This window comes from Lepidochelys kempii, chromosome 7 (assembly GCF_965140285.1).
Source record: "Lepidochelys kempii isolate rLepKem1 chromosome 7, rLepKem1.hap1, whole genome shotgun sequence".
NCBI classification, from domain to species: Eukaryota; Metazoa; Chordata; order Testudines; family Cheloniidae; genus Lepidochelys; species Lepidochelys kempii.
Genome location: NC_136386.1, coordinates 45,933,564 through 45,951,697, shown reverse-complemented (window position 1 = coordinate 45,951,697; position 18,134 = coordinate 45,933,564). Strand labels below are relative to the sequence as shown.

General features: G+C 40.7%; 1 protein-coding gene across 13 annotated transcripts in view; it reads right to left on the bottom strand.

The window, feature by feature from the left end:
- Positions 1–1,732: 1,732 nt before the first annotated feature.
- The window catches only part of DOCK3 (dedicator of cytokinesis 3), a 585,647-nt gene continuing 569,245 nt past the window's right edge, over positions 1,733–18,134 (bottom strand). For 8 of the 13 annotated variants that reach the window (XM_073352483.2, XM_073352492.2, XM_073352485.2 and 5 more), the window contains 5 exons: positions 15,759–15,877; positions 14,533–14,620; positions 9,331–9,453; positions 8,621–8,703; positions 1,733–6,316 (listed from right to left, as the gene is read on the bottom strand). In XM_073352483.2, the coding sequence (XP_073208584.1) occupies positions 5,804–6,316; positions 8,621–8,703; positions 9,331–9,453; positions 14,533–14,620; positions 15,759–15,877 (926 nt within the window). In that variant the 3' untranslated portion in view covers positions 1,733–5,803. The remainder of the gene's footprint in view (positions 6,317–8,620; positions 8,704–9,330; positions 9,454–14,532; positions 14,621–15,758; positions 15,878–18,134) is intronic. The other 5 variants (XM_073352491.2, XM_073352494.2, XM_073352497.2 and 2 more) reach the window with 2 other exon arrangements.

Sequence of the window (18,134 nt, the reverse complement as noted above, 5' to 3'; positions counted from 1 at the left end):
TTCAATTGGGTACATAAGCAATCATGTAACATAGTAGGCATTTATGCATGGTGAAACATGATGCAGAAGACCAAGTGACTTAACCACCCTCTAAAGTTAAACACCAGGTCTTCTTTTCCTGTATATCCTGACTTCTTGAAGTATGTTATTGCTTGTATAGTAATGTCTCTGTGGCTGGTCGGCGTGGGCATAACCACACTTTCTTGGAACCCTTAGTGAACAGTACTCCATTTCTCTGACTCATTTTAAAACATTTTGTTTCAACTTCCCAGCAATATTTACAGAACTATTATTCTGTATCAGTATATGTTATTTATTCGGTGCTCATTTACTTTGGCCTGAGAGCAAGGAACAATGAATCAGGGCTTCTGGGTTCTACTCTGGTTCTGCCTTTGCTACATAATACTACATGCTACATAATGCAAGTAATTTTACCTTTCTGTGCCTCAGTTTCCCTATATGTAAAATGGGAATAATGATACCAGTCTCATAGGTAGGGAGAACTGATTTCAATATACATCCTAGGGAAAAATACACAATGAAGTATACTACATACTAATGAAGAACAGTAAAAATCTATCTGAAACTAACTAAAATAATGAGATACAAATCTAAATCAATATAACTGTCTGCTGCCAAATGCCTTTTGAAGTAAAGTATTTATTCTGCACAAGTACAACGCCCTTGTTATCTCTCCATGGTGGGTTTTTTTTTTTTTTTGGTTTTTTGTTTTGTTTTTTGAGCTAAGGACTCTGAGAACAGGAGTAAATCTAGTCGCTAGACTGCGGCTCAACAAGTCTATAAGGGCCTGGCTGGCCTTTATTTAGTGACTATACTTTTAGTTAATACTATTATTTGTTCAGTACCTTATTGTCACATTCAGCATCAGTGAAAAATACCCTCTCCTCTAGGAACACCACCTTTCCACCTTTTAGTTAATTTTCCTTCCTTATAGTCCCTTCATTCATATATCTCCTTTGGATTTCGTTTTCTCCAGTAACTCCTATCTCCTACTTCCTTATGGTCTTCACTCCCACCTGTTTCCCCATTCTATCTGCTGATGAATTAGTAATTAAATGCATTATGTTGACACTCAAATGCCATCTCTCGGTTTTAAAGTTGACATTCCAATGAGATTAATGGGAGACAATCTATTTCACACTTCTGAGTAATGGTTTCAGGTTGTCCACAGGCTTGGCCAGACAGCATTACATCAGTTACACTCATTTGACAATTGGAAGGTCTTGCTCGTGACCATGAAAGCTAGAAACTTACTTAAACAAAAAAAAAGATCAGGTTATGCACAATCTGATTATATTGTGCTGGCCACATAAACACAACTATCTGGCTGGATTTGGCTCATAGCTATATGCCTGACATCCCGGCACTAGGTGATTTGAATGTTAAAAAACAAAAACTGTCATCTTAATTCAAACAGCAGCAATCAGCCAGTTAGGGAGGCAGTTTGGAATCAGTTCCCTCTCCCCATGTAATGTTCCTGGATTTCCTTTTGTCTCCTCAGTAGTTTCTCACCCCCAAAATGCTGGGTTGTGTCTGGTTTCTTTGTTGTGGATTTTGATATCATCTGCAAGAAGAAGGTAGAGCAAGATAAACAGGATTAAAAATACACTATCCGTTTCTGTCTCTAGCACACACAGACCCTGCGAACACCAGGGGCAGCATCTGGACAACCTTCTCAGCAAGACCATAATGAATACACATTAACCCAATGTTTTAATATCAGGTATTAATCTTTAATTCCACATCACAGCAGTCGAGTGAATGGGGAAGGAAAAAAACCCAGCAGCTATTTACATCTAAAATTCACATCACTTATTTGTTGGTTCTGGAAACATGCTATCACAATATATACAATGAAATACCTTTAGGACACTTGTTCAAATTCTTTTTTTTTCTTTTATGTTTGCTTTCCATTATAGTTAAGAGAGCTTTTTTTGATTTTTTTTTAAACATGAATACACAAAAGAGAAGTCGTTAGAGGTTTTGCCTTTTTTAAATAAGCACAGAATGCCAGAGGTTAAAAACACATTTACAGGGCAGAGTACCAGTCAGACAGCACGATCTATACATTTTTTGCTCAATTTCCTGTACAAATACACAGCATTCAAATGGGATATATACAAAAAACACATGAAGGAAAAATTAAATATCACACTTTTTTTTCTGCTTCTGCTCTACAACCTTTCCAATTTGGCTGCCTCCTCTCCCCTGACAGATATGTAGTAACCCCTTCCCCACCCAAAGAGGGAAATAAAGGTTAAACAAACAAAAGAAAAAGAGGAAAAAATCCCGTGGTCTTGCACCTGGCAGCACAACCAAAACATTCTTCCAACCAATGAGCAACTAACTGGCAGATGAATGCAATTCTTCTCATTGCTTCGTCTCCATCGTTCCCTCTGCCCATTCCTTTTCCTCCAGACAGAGGGTGTAAACACCAATGGCGGAAAGTTTAATAGCCCATGCTTTCAGGAGAGAAGTGGTGGCCCAAGAACCCAAAAGAAGCATTTTCAATTTCAAACTTGGTACATGAGTATGGCATGACCATGTTCCTTGTAAATTATCTCTATTTACGATAGTTACACAGAGCACAGCAACAAACCCTGGTAGCCAAATTCAGCCCTAACTCAGAAAATGTAGTTGTGCCCACTTACCCCAGGGCTGAATTTGGCTTTAAGTTTCATGCTGCTATTGGCCAAGCATACTTGCCCCAGAGAGTAGTATGAGTGTTACACTCACCAGATCTTAATTATAATAGAATCTCCCCCACCTCCTTCTCTTCCCACCCAGCACAACCCCCACTGCCCTTTGAAATTAGGCATTTAAAAAGAATACACAAAGTATTTTGCAAAAATTTGACCATGGTTCTGAATAACTCCTTGGAGACTCAAATCTAATATGTTTGTGTTAATTGAATTTGCTCCTTCATGAAACTTGGTGGCTATGAACCTGCTGTAAAATTGGCTGACATCTGTTTATATAAGCTAACTGATCATCTAACTTTTAGAAAAAGCCTTTACCAAAAAGTGAAATAAAATCAAAGCTGGGCGTCTCTATGCCAGACGCTGTCCTTCTAATCAGCGCAGCATGATATGCATTTGGAAATCCCTTAGAACTCTGGTTAGCAGTTAGCGCTAGTCAGTCACACTGGCTGGATGTTTAGACTAACTCGAATGTTAACTCCAATTTACACACAAAGCTTTATGCGCAGACACCTTATTTTTTGCTGGAAAGGAGAGCTTAATACATTTCCAGATACAATAATGTTTAACCCTTCTACCAAAAAAGGAAAACAAGCATCTTGTTCTAATAAAGTTTCATATGAAGATCCTGGGCCAGATTCTCAGATGGTGTATATCATAATATTCCATTCATTTCAATGGAGCTACCCTGATTTACACCAGCTAAGACTCTGGCTCTTAAGAGCTTCACCATTTTTCATTTCTACTCAGATCTGCCTTGGCATTTATGCAAGAGATGAAATGCTCATTGTGGACCAAATTTTAACATCTGTGTTTCAATGGTGAAGGATACAATGATTCCGTGTGTCCTGCTCTAGCAAAAGTAAAGGAAACGGGATAGATCTTCTTCTAGCCAGGCAGGTCAATGAAGAAAACAGAACAATATTTCTTTTGCATGGGCTAGAACTTGAGAAAGAATAAATGAATAATCTCAACACCCGCCTCTATACAATGGCCACCTGAGTCCAAACTTGATACAGATTATCATTTTCAGGAGAATTTGGAAATGGTATATTTGTCCCGTCACGTTGTATAGAGGTAGTGCTAAAGTGGCTTGCAAAGGGAAACGTTTCCTTTTTTGCTTCTTTATAATGTTTTTGATATATAGGAAACAGCATGGATGGGGCACAGAATTGGGAGTCTGGATACCTTGGTTCTGTTCCCATTTCTGCCACTAATTTGTGTAGTATTGGGCAAATCCCTTAACTTCTCTGTGCTTCAGTTTTTCCAACTGTAAAGAGGAAGGGCATTGTTACTTATGCTCCTCCTCTGGAATGTGCTTTGCAGTCTACAGATGAAAAGTGCTGTACAAGTACTCCGGATTATTATAAAATTATAAAGAAGGGCTGAAATAAGGGGTTTTATTTTTTGCTTATTTATCTTATAAATATCATGAATATAAAATATTTGATATTTTCTTCCCTATTTTTGCTGGAAGATTTCTCAAAGGACTTGAAAAATGGGAAATTTCTCAGCTCTCAAATAAAATGGCAATTTTAGTGGATCTTTCACCAACAAAGTTTTTCTCCCGTTTGTCAGGTACTAAGCAGGTATTAAACAAAGAAAACAAAAAACCCTAGAACTTAGAACAGCCTGACTAAAATTCCCTTCCCCACTCCACTGCTCTGGTCTCAATCTCTTGCTTTGTGTCACATCATAATTGCACTAAATTCTACAGTTCTTCGTAGAGTCTGCCAGCAAAAAAGGGAAGTCAAGAATGGATATTTGTGCAATGTAAAAAACAAAGAGGAAAAAAACCCTTAAAATAAAAGAAGAACTTTTCAAGTCTTCTTTACACACCATAAAGAAGCAAAAAAGGGAATAAACATCTCCCCCCTTCCTTCTTACAGTTAATCTTTAAAATCCCTGAAGCTGGAGTGCACACTACACACTGGACATTTCTTGCAGCTCATAGGGTTTCCTATCTGAAGGGAGAGATGGAGGCATTGTGCAGCAGCAGCAGCGAAATGTATCAGAAGGGCACATATTAGAGTAACAAACACAGTTAATGGATGTTGGTGTGGATTGTGCAGACTTTCAATCCTGAGGCAAGGACTGGATATGATGTATTCAAGCCTTCTCTTCTTACTTGCTGAGTTATCAAGCAGTTGTTGCATGAGCCTCTCAGCTGGTTCCTTGACTGGAATAAAAGTGCTGGTGACAACCACTTGCCCAGAGCTAAGCATGAGAAAAGGCTCAGAATTGGGTTGCAGCCCTAAAGGCTACATAACCCTCTCTTACCCTGCAGTAAAGGTGGATATGGACTATGACTCCAGTGGAAAAGCAGCTGGCTTACCCAGTAAAAAAATGAAATTAAGGAACAAAAACATGAAAAACCAAAGTACATGTCCATGAACAACCAAAGGAGGCAGAGTTTGTTTGAAATGATACCTCAAAAATCAATATGGAAGCCTGTCAGCACTGGTTAGATCATTTCATCACATCTGAGTCAATGCAGGAGATTACTGTAAAGCTGTTTATGGTCATAAACCTGGAAGACCCAGTTTCTTCATAGAACAGCCGAGTTTCCATTGCCTGCAGAGAATGCACCTTCCAGCCTGACAGTTCATGAAATCCCTGAATTCAGCAATGAGCTTTCACTTCTATGCAGCAAAGAAACATGTCCCTAGTGCAACTGCTTCTACTTGTGTGCATCTCAAAACGGGGAGGAAAGCTTTTTAAAACAATTTGCCACATCCCCCCTTCAATATTCCAATTCTTTTCAGTTTCTGCAAGTCTCTATGGCTAACAGCTTACATGCCACTTTGTGTGGTCTGATAAACTGCAGAAGGAATAAAGCACCCACTGCACACAAAAAATAATAATTAAAAATAACATAAAACCAAAAAGTATAAAATACAATAAAAAGGAAAGCAGCAACCTCACATGCCAGCCCAAACTTTGTATGGGCTCCGGACATTAACTCATGGCAGTAGAAAGTAAAGAATTGGATTACTGTTCTCTCCTCTGAGTCCTAAACTTTTACATCTTTCTTCTGGTCAGACCTGGAATTACTATACAAGCTTCTTTCCAGGTAGTCCTGCTTACTGCTCACTGATGCCATGCTCCCATGCTACCCTGGCCTGCTCCTCCTTTCCACCACTAGCTGGTTGGGAGACTTTGCGATGGAGTGGCCGGTGTTTGTCTTCCTCTTCCATCATCAGCATCATTTCCTCTTCATTCTCCATGTTTGGGAGCCGAGCATGATATGGTTTTGGGGGGAGAGCTGGAGGGTCCATAGTGTCCTGAGGAATGACTCCAGATGGAGCAGAGTGGCTTCGACATGGCTGGGACTTGAGTGACTCCAGAACATCAGGTTCAGAGAGACTGTACCTGACAGGGAGGTAGGGTGTCTCTAAGTCTTCATCAGTATTCCAGGCCTGGCTAGGGACAGAATCCATGGTGTCTGTGCGAGGAGGGGGCTCAGATGAGTGTCCAAAGTTACTCTCACTTAAGGAGGACACACCACTGCTAGCACTGCCTGACAGAGTGGAGTTACTTCCATCCAGGCCAGACTGGGGACTTGTGGGTGATGCAGGAATTGGATGAAGAGGAGACTGTTTAAAGAAAAACACATGTTAACATCCGTGATTGGGCAATTGTGCACCTCAGTGGCCATGTTTCATTGTTTACAGCTCATTAGTTACCGCCTAATTGCTTTTGTATTTAAGAAAATAAGAAATCTGAGCCATTTGTACACCCACAACCTGATTTCCATGTACAAATACCTGTTTGTACAGGCAAATGTGTTTTTCCTGTATGCATGATCAAACAGTAAAAAACTAGCAGTCATGGTGGTGACACCCTCTTCTCCAATCCTATTTAACATGTCCTACATCCCAGCATCTTCCATTCACCACACCTGCCTTGCTAGGATCTCCTACATTCCGTAAATATCGGAGTATTTATCTTGCAACACAAATATTACAATCTTGCAACACAAATATTACAATAAAAACATTAATAATGTGTTATAAGTTTTTACACATTGATTTATTTTTTCAGTAGTTTTGCTATTTAGAAGTTAGTAATTGCTATTTATTAAAACTGTTTCAGTAGCTATTTCCATTCCTTAATTCAAGAGTACATATTAACTAGCTTCCTTTTGTCTTTTTATTTTAAAAAATTTAATGCCACACTGCGTATCCCTGCCCTGCCTAATGCATGCTGTCTCCCCCCAATTCCTGTAGCTCTCATTGTGGGCATCTCCACATTTATCTTATTTCTGTATTTTCCAATTTTCTCTTCTCTCTGTTCTTTTTTGCTCCTTTTCCCTCTCTCCTCTCTCTCTCTCCTCTCTCTATTTTTCTGAGGTTATGTCTATATTCTTCCTGTTGTTTCTCTATTCTCCATGTCCAATCCTCTCCCAGTCCTGGAAACCAAACTGTCTGCAAGTGAGGTCCAATGGAGTCTGATGGGGAATCAATCAGTTTTGCAAGTGGATCTGCGGCTATCTAGCCCTGTCCCCAATCTTCTCTGAGCCTGTGAGGAAGTAGCTCCACCCAAGCAGGACCTTCCACAGCCATAAAGATTTTTGGTCTGTGACTTTATACTCTCATTTCTCTTTCCTTTCTCCCTCTGCTTCTTTTCCTTGTACTCTGTGCTGCTTTATTCCCCTCCTCTTCCCTTTACTGCTTCTCCTCCCAGCCTGCATGCTGCTCTGCTGCCTGGCTCCTCAGAGATGAAGTAAAAGTAAAAAGTTCTCTGAAGCTTAATAGCAGTAAATGTCAGAGAGTTTTGTTAATTTCACACTTGCAATCACCTGTTCTGCTCCTCTCTCTACTCCACTGCTGATGCACACTGAGCAGGGGGTAAGGAAAAAGAACAAAGGGGGAGCAATTTCTAAAGCACTCATCAAATCTTGTTAATTTCAGTTTACTGCTCTGCTGGAAGCAGCACACAGAGAGACAGAAGTTTTAGAAAGCATCAGTATACAGCCTACTGATGTATATTGGCCCAACTGACCCATTTGCCAGCACGTTCATGCAGGTGCACCTGTTGTGTCTATGTCTGAAAATCTGGCCCTAAAGGGAATAGCAATGAATGAATACTCTTAGCAATTTGTTTACTCTCTAATAAATAACACTCTCTTTGGCAGATTGATTCTAGAGATTTTATTATTTGATGAAAAGGACTGATTGGAGAGACAGCAGGCTAAGCATTAGTTTTACTGTTTTCATTCAAAACAATGAGTTCCAGATGAGGTCATAGACCCTTTGTTTTCTGTATGTATCAGGAAAGAGTAACTAACCCTTGCCTCTTGAGGCACAGAGTAGAAAGCATCTATTTTAAGAAGAGAAAAGAAGATCTGCCAAATCACTAACTGATGTTCTGTTCTGGAGGGCAATCTAAAGAGAGCTGACAACGAAACATTTTATCCCCTCATTCCTGTATCAATTTGAATCAAAAGGTATAGTAGGCCAAAAAGATAAAAATGCTGCTAGTCTACCCTCAACCTCTCTCAAAAATCCCTATGTGAGGGGCATGAGAGTCCCAACTGTGATTAGAACTGGCTATTCAAAGGCTTGTGTTCTTGGATCGAAAACACATATATATAGTAAGAGGGTAAGCCTCCTATGGGCTAAAGAGAGCACAAACATATCTATGGGCTACTTGATTACTGGAACAGCAGCAAACTGTCCATTTAATGGAGATCTTGGTGTAGACAATCACCATGTCAGCCTTCAGTCTGAACTTCTGTTTCTTAGAAATAGATGATGTATTTTCTACTGCTCAGACAATACAGGAATAAGGCAGGCTGGAGAAGGTATATGAGAGGTAGAGATTCTGGAATTGATCATAACTGCTAATGACCAGATTAGCTGGATGCTGTGTTCTGCAACCTTGAGAGGTCATTTTACCTTGCGCAATGTCCGAGCAGGCAGTGCTGGAGGAGCATCACTGAGCTGGTGGTGGAAGGCATCAAAGTGCAGTGAGTAGTGACCTGAAATGAGACAAGGAATAAAATAGTAATAAAGAATTGTAGCTGTGGGCTCACAGATCTGTACAACCTCAAGGCAGTAAGAATTCACTGTTCTAGTCCTCTGTAACATCAGGTAACCAGGTCCAACTGCCGACAGTCCCATCTCCAGTCCAGAGCTTACCATATATCCTGGAAAGCAATCTTTGTAATGGGTAACCCAAAGTGTATCTGTTACAAAGTGCAAATGAGGAGTTCAGTAGCAACAACAGAATTCTACCCACCGCTGTTATCAAGGATTTCATGGCAAGGCAGCAGTCTCTTAAATGCTGAATGTCTGGAAACACAATTAATATCTTTGTAGCCTTAAGCTACTGCTGAGGATCGTCACTGACAAGAAGCCAAGACAGCCAAGACAGCTTACACTACTCATAAACCTAATTCTAGTCCCAAAACACACTTACGACCTTATTGCTGCAGCTGATGAAATTTTAGGTGTTATCTAATGTCAACCAAGCAGACCAAATAGCCTTCTCTCCCTGCACTTCTTACAAAAGGCTCATACAAGTCAATGTTGGCTTTCATGTGACCTAGGTTTATCTGTGCATGAGCACAGGACTTATCAAGTGGACCTCCTCGGGATTTCCTTACCATGGGGTAGGCTTCGGGGAGGTACTGGTGGGGCCAAGATGCTCCCAACGTGGGCAGACAGGAATGGCAGGGCCTCTCTGGTTCCGCTGTCTAGGCTCCAGCTGCTGGGCGCTGCTGGCACAGCTGAAGGATGGAAACAGATTGAACTTGGGTACATTACATTACAAGTTTTTCTTGGGGATGGAGGCAATGGCATTTCTCCATTCCTCAACTGAGTATGTGGATCTGGCTCCTTGCCATTTGATGTAGTACCTGACCATAAGGTGGACCTGAAGGCAGCAAGCACAAGAGAAGCTGTGCGCAATTTGGCTGCAAGGATAGGCCAGACTCCAAGGCCAGGGTGAATTAGGGGGCTGCAATCTACAGAAAGGTGATTATTTTAAATGTAAGGGTAAAGAGAAGTAGACTACAAGCATAAGTGGCAGAAACCTCAGTAAACACAACAAAATCTGTTACTGCACCATAATGGCTAGGTGGAGGATGACTAAGCTGATCATATCTAAACATAATGCAATAAAAACATTACCTTTAATGGCATCATTTACTAGGCAAAGAGTTAATCACTAGCTATGATCACTATTTTTCAAAATGTGGTTATAAGGAATCAGAAAACCCTATTTCAGAATTACCATCAGAAGACCTGATTTTCTTTAGCCAAAGAAGACAAGAAAGCTTTCCTGTCTTCATAATCATATAATACATACTGGTTACGATCTCTAAACGCCTTCAGTTTTGCATGGAAAAGAACTCAGGCAGAGAAACCTAAAGTAATACACTCAGATCCGAGAAGCAACAGCTTTTTCCTTCTAGACTGAGTGACATTTGAAATGTCTGGAAAGATCTGAACTCTCATTATTAAAGAAAATACACCCTTTTTTCTTTCAGACACACTGCACCACTTTCTTGATGACAAGAAGCAGCCAATATACTAATCAATGTGCCAGAACAGCGACTTTATCTATTTACTGCTGTGTTGGTTATTCTAAAACTGTTTAATATCTGAAGGGGGAATCAAAATGATTTGGAGAGTCTAACAAAGACACTGAAACTAGTTTTGATTAAAAATATTAGCCCTTCCTTGCAGGCTCTGGGTGACAGAAAATACGGGTTCTAACAATAGATCTGACAGTAGAAGATGCGAATACATATGGGGTTACAAAAAGCTGATGATATACCAGTGAGTCCATCTCGTGGCTACTAATGCCAAGTAGCAAGTGGAAAATGCAACAGGGACCGTAACGCAATAGATGCCAATGGAATTATAGTCATTTTTTTTTTCCTAATGGGACCTTATCCTCATTCCTCTGCATCTGTTTTGGGGACATAATTGGACGAAAGTAGTAGGTGCTAAGGGCCTCCACTGGCAAAAAATAATCAAAGAGACACTCAGCTAGCCTAGAATACTTTATAGGCCTTAAACTTAACGGCGGCTGGGGGAGGGGGATGGGGTAGGAAGAGGAGATATGCCCAGGAAACAGCTTGTATCTTGGAGAGTGGAAGAAATGCCCTTCAGTCCCAGGAGTCACTGACCTGTGAATATTTCACTCTTAACATGACAGGGATTGTATATTTTCCATATTTCTGTACTTGGTGAGGGTTTTTTTTAAAGGGGTGGGGGCTCTACCTCCAAATCCATCAATGTCTAACCTTGGACTACACATGTATGTTCTGGAAGAAGGTTGGTGATCTTGGAGAAGCTTAAAAATTCCCTAATCTTTTCCCCAGTCCAGGAAAATGTTTTACTACTGTATCTCAGAGGACCATCCCATCAAAAGATATCCCCTATTCACATGAGTGTTAGCCCCAGGCACCTGGCCAAATTCCAATCTTTCTTCATGATTTCACCAGCCATTCAACTGCATGAGCAAATTTTACTTACCTTGTAAATCTGCTTCTCTGAACACATCATCTTGCAGGATTCTCACTCCTGAGTCTCAGCTCCCTAGTATAAATAGGCAAAACTTCCCAAGCTTTGAGGGGTTTTTTATGGTCCCTAAAGGTCTGTAGTAGTGGATAGGAATAAAGGTCACCCCACAACCAAGGCTGTGTGCCACAACTCTGTTTATATATTGCCGTTGGAGCTTTTTAATTAGTTCCTGATTCAGCAGGAAGCAAAGGCTTCCCAAGAGAAAAAAAAATGAGCCAATTATAAAATCAAAATGATTGCAAAATTAGACCCTCAAACATGAAAGATGTAAAGATAAACACACATTAAAAACACCAATCCAAAAGTGGAAGGGGTCGGGGGAAGAGACAGAGTGAGAATCCTAAAAGAGGGTGGACCAGCTCCAGGGATGCACCTGATCTGTACAGAGTGCAGGTCAGGGTAGTATGTGTGCAAAGATGGCATCAAGTTCAGTTCTGCACTCACCTGATCCTGCTGGTTAGAATAGCCTGAGGATTGCTCTAGTTTATACCAGCTGCAAATAGCCCCTGTCAGGGTTCCCTCCCCACTCTGAACTCTAGGGTACAGATGTGGGGACCTGCATGAAAGACACCCTAATCTTATTTCTACCAGCTTAGGTTAAAAACTCCCCAGGCACAAATTCTCCCTCGTACCTTGGGTTTAAGTAACGCTGCCACCACCAAGTGATTTAACAAAGAACCAGGGAAAAGGACCACTTGGAGTTCCTCTTCCCCCAGCAATCCCCCCAAGCCCTTACACCTCCTTTCCTGGGGAGGCTTGAGAATAATATCCTAACCAATTGATTACAAAATGATCAAAGATCCAACCCCCTGGGTCTTGGAACAATGGAAAAATCAGTCAGGTTCTTAAAAGAAGGATTTTATTTAAAGGAAAGGTAAAAGAATCACCTTTGTAAAATCAGGATGGTAAATACTTTACAAGGTATTCAGATTCAAAACACAGAGGATTCCCCCCTGGGCAAAACCTTAAAGTTACAGAAAACAGGAATAAACCTCCCTCTTAGTACAGGGAAAATTCAAGTTACAGAAAACAGGAATAAACCTCCCTCTTAGCACAGGGAAAATTCACAAGCAAAACAAAAGATAAACTAATCCACCTTGCCTGGCTTACCTATATTGGTTGCAATATTGGAGACTTGGATTAGGATGGGTTGGAGAAGATGGATTTCCGTCTGGTCCCTCTCAGTCCCAAAACAGAACACACACACACACACAAAAAGCACAAAAAAACCCTTCCCCCCACAATATTTGAAAGTATCTTCTTTCTCCATTGGTCTTGTTGGTCAGGTGCTAACCTGGTTATCTGAGCTTCTTAACTCATTACAGGTAAGGAGGAATTCTAGGCTACCCTTAGCTGTATGTTTATGACAGCCCCAGTGGCCAAAAACACACCCAGGGATTGACGTAGTGCAGGGTCATCGCAGCTGTGTCCTTTTCTCTGCTACATTGGCATCAGGAAAAAGGAGTTGAATAAGAACCTCTGTGCTGGCTCTACACCACCAAGACCAGCCATAGGTATTTTACCAGTTTGGTGCTCTGTAGTATAGGGCAGTGGTTCTCAACCAGAGGTACACGTACCCCTTGGAATACTCAGAGGTCTTCCAGGAGGTACATCAACTCATCTAGATATTTGCCTAGCTTTACAACAGGTTACATAAAAAGTCAGTGCAAACTAAAATTTCATACAATGATTTGTTTATACTGCTCTGTATACTATACACTGAAATGTAAGTACAATATTTATATTCAAATTCATTTATTTTATAATTATATGGCAAAAATGAAAAAGTCAGCAATTTTTCTGTAATAGTGTGTTGACACTTGTATTTTTATGTTTGATTTTGTAAGCAAGTAGTTTTTAAGTGAGGTGAAACTTGGGGGTGCGCAAGACAAATCGGACTCTTGAAATGGATACCATAGTGCCACCATTAAAAATAATATGCAACAGTTGTATGCCACAAAATGGTTACCAAGCAACAATGTTGCTACTTGAGAGTACAGAGCAAAGGTCAAATGTTGAACCTACAAAACGTTTTACTGATCAACAGTAATCTTTCCCTGATGGGACTAAAATTGACATTCATACCAGTGTTCTGTACTAGGATGATAACCACAAGCATTAAACTAGAGTTTATTTCTTTTCCTTTCCTTGAGGCACTTTTGTTAAAAGGGAGAAATCAATAGCACTGATCAGAGGGAATCTGAAAAACAGATGTAAATCTAGTCCACTAGCCCATTACACTACGTGGATCTGCTCCTCAGCCCATATCAGTGCCTAGAACTACTGTACATGATCCTGTTGATGGATGGTTCAGAACCTGGTTTCTGCCTGTTGGAACCAACACTTTATCCAGCTATGCTCCAGGGAGGAAGCTACCATCGAAGCTACTATTGCCCTAGAGCAGCCAAACCATCTGGTGGAGCCGAGTGCACTTGGTGGTCAAGTTCAGCAGAAGGGAAGCTATAGCTGAACAGTTTTTCCCTTCAGCAGCTGGTGTCACTCTGCTGTCAGTGAGAATTAGTGCAGAGGGCTTCTCACTGGAGACGGGCTTGGACAAGTTCACAGGACATGAACATTAACAAAAAACGAGTTGGTTAATGGCACTCTTGACTTACAGACAGTGGTAATGGTTCAAAAGGTTGCACATATGCCTGCAGCTGCATTTATTTACATTCACAACATGGCTCAGGAGCTGGGATTCCCTGATTATCCCCTACAGAGGATTATAAAACATTCCAAAAGAGACTAACCAGTCAACCACCTGACCTTGATATGTGCATAAGACATTTGTTTTTGCCAACAGGGATTCATGTTTGTAACTTAAAAAAACCACGACAACTTGATTTAACAAAATGTTCGTCTCTACTAATGACGGTGAAATGTCAAAAGCTACCTCACAGGGTAGTTTGGAGAATCTTTTGAAGAAATAAAGCTCAATACACGTAAGTATTATCTTTGGGCCAACTCCTTCAGCCTTTACTCAGGCAAAACTCCCACTGAACTCTGTGGGAGTTTGTCTGTGTCAGGACTGCAGGATTTGGCCCATTGTCATTAACAAATGGTACAGAGCTTCTTTAGTGGAGGCACTTGTGCATCTCTTTGTAGATCTAAAGCATCAACTTAGCTGTCTTTAGGCTGGCAGACGCTCTCAGCTTAGTGAAACTCTCAGCCTAAGAATGTGACAGGATGTACAGAGGTGGAAGTCCATAAGTGTACAAGCATGAACAGAGTAACAGTACTACAAGATGCAACAACATAATTAAGAAAAGGAATACCTTTCTCAGCGACAGATAGATTGGGATCACTGCAAGGTTTGCATGGTCCAACCACTTGCTGGATCAAGGCGCGCTGAAAATTTGGAGGCTAAAGACGAGGGGAGACAGCATAGAAATGTGAAAACAGTTACAGATTTGCCAATACAGAACCCTGTGATAGCTGAAGAGCCCGAGATAAAAATCCATGGAAAGCTCTAGCCTCTGAGCTTTCACATGAATGTCTGTAGACAAGGGGCAGATGGGAGACTGTTTGGAGGCACTGCATTATTAGAAACCATTTTAGCCATTTATTGGTTAAATGCCCCTGGAAATTTTAACTCTTAAAGCCTCATAGGGGTTGGGTTCTGGTTACTCCAGAAACCACTTCTTGACCTCCATGGCCCTGGTATATTCCATGGCAGCCAAGATCAGCTAATGCAACCAACCTCATTGCTCACGAGATTTATTTCTGAAGGGATGGGTTGTTCTCTGTGAGGTGTATTAACTATGGAAGTTGCTTCCCCCATCATTTGAGAGATCTGATTTTTTGACCTTCATATCATGCTGCCAGTCTCAGCTGTGCTCCCAGCCCTTTCTGGATGGTTTTCATGAGATGCTGAATGATGGGATGATGGTAGTGTTTTGAAGGTATTTTTTACTCTGAAGAGTTCTGGGTTTTGAATCATGAATTAATTAGTCTTTGATTCTGGGAGACTGGGTCCTATATTTCATTTATCAATTGTGGTGGCACTTTATAAAGTTGATTCATTTATTTCTATTGCTAAAATTGTGCCCATCCCATGCTCTAGGCTCCATGTACAAAGTCAAGTCATGTGATAGTTTATGATGGGTCAGCGTTTGCTGGTCAGGTTTAAAGTAAGAAGAGCCCATCCCCACAATGAGGCCTGCGTTGTGCAGGAGGTCAGACTAGATGATCAAAATGGTCCCTTCTGACCTAAATATCTATGAATCAATGAGGACCAACAATTGCAACATACTAGTATGATGCTGATTTTACTGTATCAAAAATAGTGGTTCTGAAAGGAGGAGAGAGAAGCATAGAAATCTCTGCACAATCTGATGAGCCACTCTGTAAATGTAGTTAAGTCAGTGGTTTCTGGATGCAGGGTAAGGTAAAAAGAGAAGAAGTGAAGATAATTACAAATGACAACAGTGGATCTATATGCTAATCACAAATACACAAATGCCACAGCTGCTGTACTAGGAAAGAATAGTAAGTCTATTACCTGTCCATTTTCCATGATAGCTGCAGGATACATGGCACTGCTTGGTCGGTCCCGGTGGGTTGGTAGCAGCATCATCAGCTCCCGAGTGTGGCGGTACTTATCTGGTAGAGAGGGAGAGCCTGTAAACAAGTGAGAATAATCACGTACACATGACAAACCACAGAAAGATCTCAGCTTGGCCCAGTGATCTAGTCCTCCTTTTTTCCTGGGACTCATGAATTACCCCAACAATTTGGATGATGATCTTACAGGACTCCAGGAAGATATGGTGCTGAGCCCATTTAGGAGCTGACTGTAGATAGGTGCAGTAATAATCCACTTGTTGTATAGTTAAGATATGGACACATTGTTAGGTTTAGGATGTACAACTCAGCAAGTCACTAGCTGTACATTACAAGCCACTTACCCCTAAAATAAAAGTGTATCTGTCTGTGTGGAATCAGCAGTGGTTGTGATTTAATATGCCTACTCTTCCCTGGCCTAATAAGATATCAGAGGTATGCATTCAGATGCCATAAAACTGTGTACTTTTTGACTGAATAAGTATGAACGAGATATGAGGTTGGGATACAAATAAAACTGATGCTGGAATTTTCCTTGTGTGTGTCAGAGATGGTACATATGAATGGTGATTCCCGTGCTTGGCTTCCTCTTTATTAATATTAGCCAGATAAAAATGGAATGTTCTTTGACAGTGGTTTTCAACTCCTTTTCATTTGTGGATCCCTAAACATTTTTGAATGGAGGTGAGGTCCACTTGGAAATCTTAGATATAGTCTGCAGACCCTCAGGGGCCACAGACCAGAGGTTGAAAACCACCATTCTGTGAAATTTGAGGGCACTTTGTTTATCACTGTGCTTACGAAGCAGCATGCTGCTATTCTGAGAATACATCAACAGAGGTTTGCCAACATGCTGGTATATAGTATGAGGGTATTTGCTCATGTGATCCAGCAATTGTTTGTAATCTGGATAATTGCCAGGAGATACTACATTATGAGAGGGTCTATGTGTTTCATGTTAAATATTTATTGGAGCACAGCATTTTTTACCAAACTACTTTGTTTTTTTACATTAGGCACCATTAGGCAAGGAGCACACTGCACACCAATGGGCTTGCTGATGTATATAGCTACAATGGTTGTGCCACAAGAAAGATTTGTATTAATGGGATGGCTTGTGGGTGTCTGATAATAAAGATACACACACACACTCATGGATACACAATAATATGCAGAAGTTAACATTCTGAAGCTGCAGAAGTGAGCTATAACTTGTACTGATTATTTGTGCCACAAACACACACTTCACAGGCAGCACCACACAGCGCATTACCCAGCCATGCCTGCTTTTGGGAAAGACATGCCCCCTTTCCACAACCACATGTGCATTACCAGCACTCCAACGTACGAGCAGAGGCATTTTTTTTTCTAGTTAATGCGGCTTTTACACCAACAACAGCATAACATGCACCTTTTTGGACTGATATACAGCACAGTGGAAGGAACAATGTGTCCAGCAGAGTGCAGAAGTCCTATACTTGCAGCAATTTCATCAGGGGGTATAAGGCCCAGATAAATCTAAACCCCAGCACTGCATAAGTAAATGCAAAATATTTGCAATCTAACTCCAATCACAATTTCTCCGCAGACATAAAACAAATACATTTAGACATTCTTAGTTTTTATACACATTATCTTTAAAAAGACAGTTTTAAACACTATGCTGAGTCTCTTTTACTCACATACACATCACAGATAGTCCTATTTCTGCATGTCAAATATAAAAATACTGAACTTATAGGGGTGCCAAGAACTGCATCACAGCACAAACCACATTGCAACTTTTTTCCCTTTTATTTATCATTTGATCCTCATTTTTCTTGTCATGTGAGCAAATTGCAGCTATATGTGCCATTAGTTTAGAAAGAATCACAAATCCCACAAGACCTTGCATTGTATGATCTTCAAAATCCCTTGCTCTATGCTGCTTTATGGTGTCAGAATCTAATTTTTAAAACCAGCCCTCCTTCTTGAGCCCTCAGTTTGGAATTGCAAATAACTGTGGTTAGAAATGTTATTATAAATAGCGTCTCAGCATCTGATTTTCTGGCAAAATTGTGGGTGCAGAAAGAGTGGCTCATTTAAGATCCTGTTAACAATCAGGACTGTTATTTGGACTTGGCTAAGGAGCATCTCAAACTCAAATCTTTTAAAAGCTTCCAGAGCTGCCATAGGGATATCCTTCAGAACAACATTGCAATGCAGTGGCCCTGCAGACTTTACAAAACTCAGCTGCAGGTACCCTTGGTCTCTTATGCTTTTCAGCTTGTAGGCCTTGCAAATGTAATGTGTAAATTGTTTTACACACTGTTTA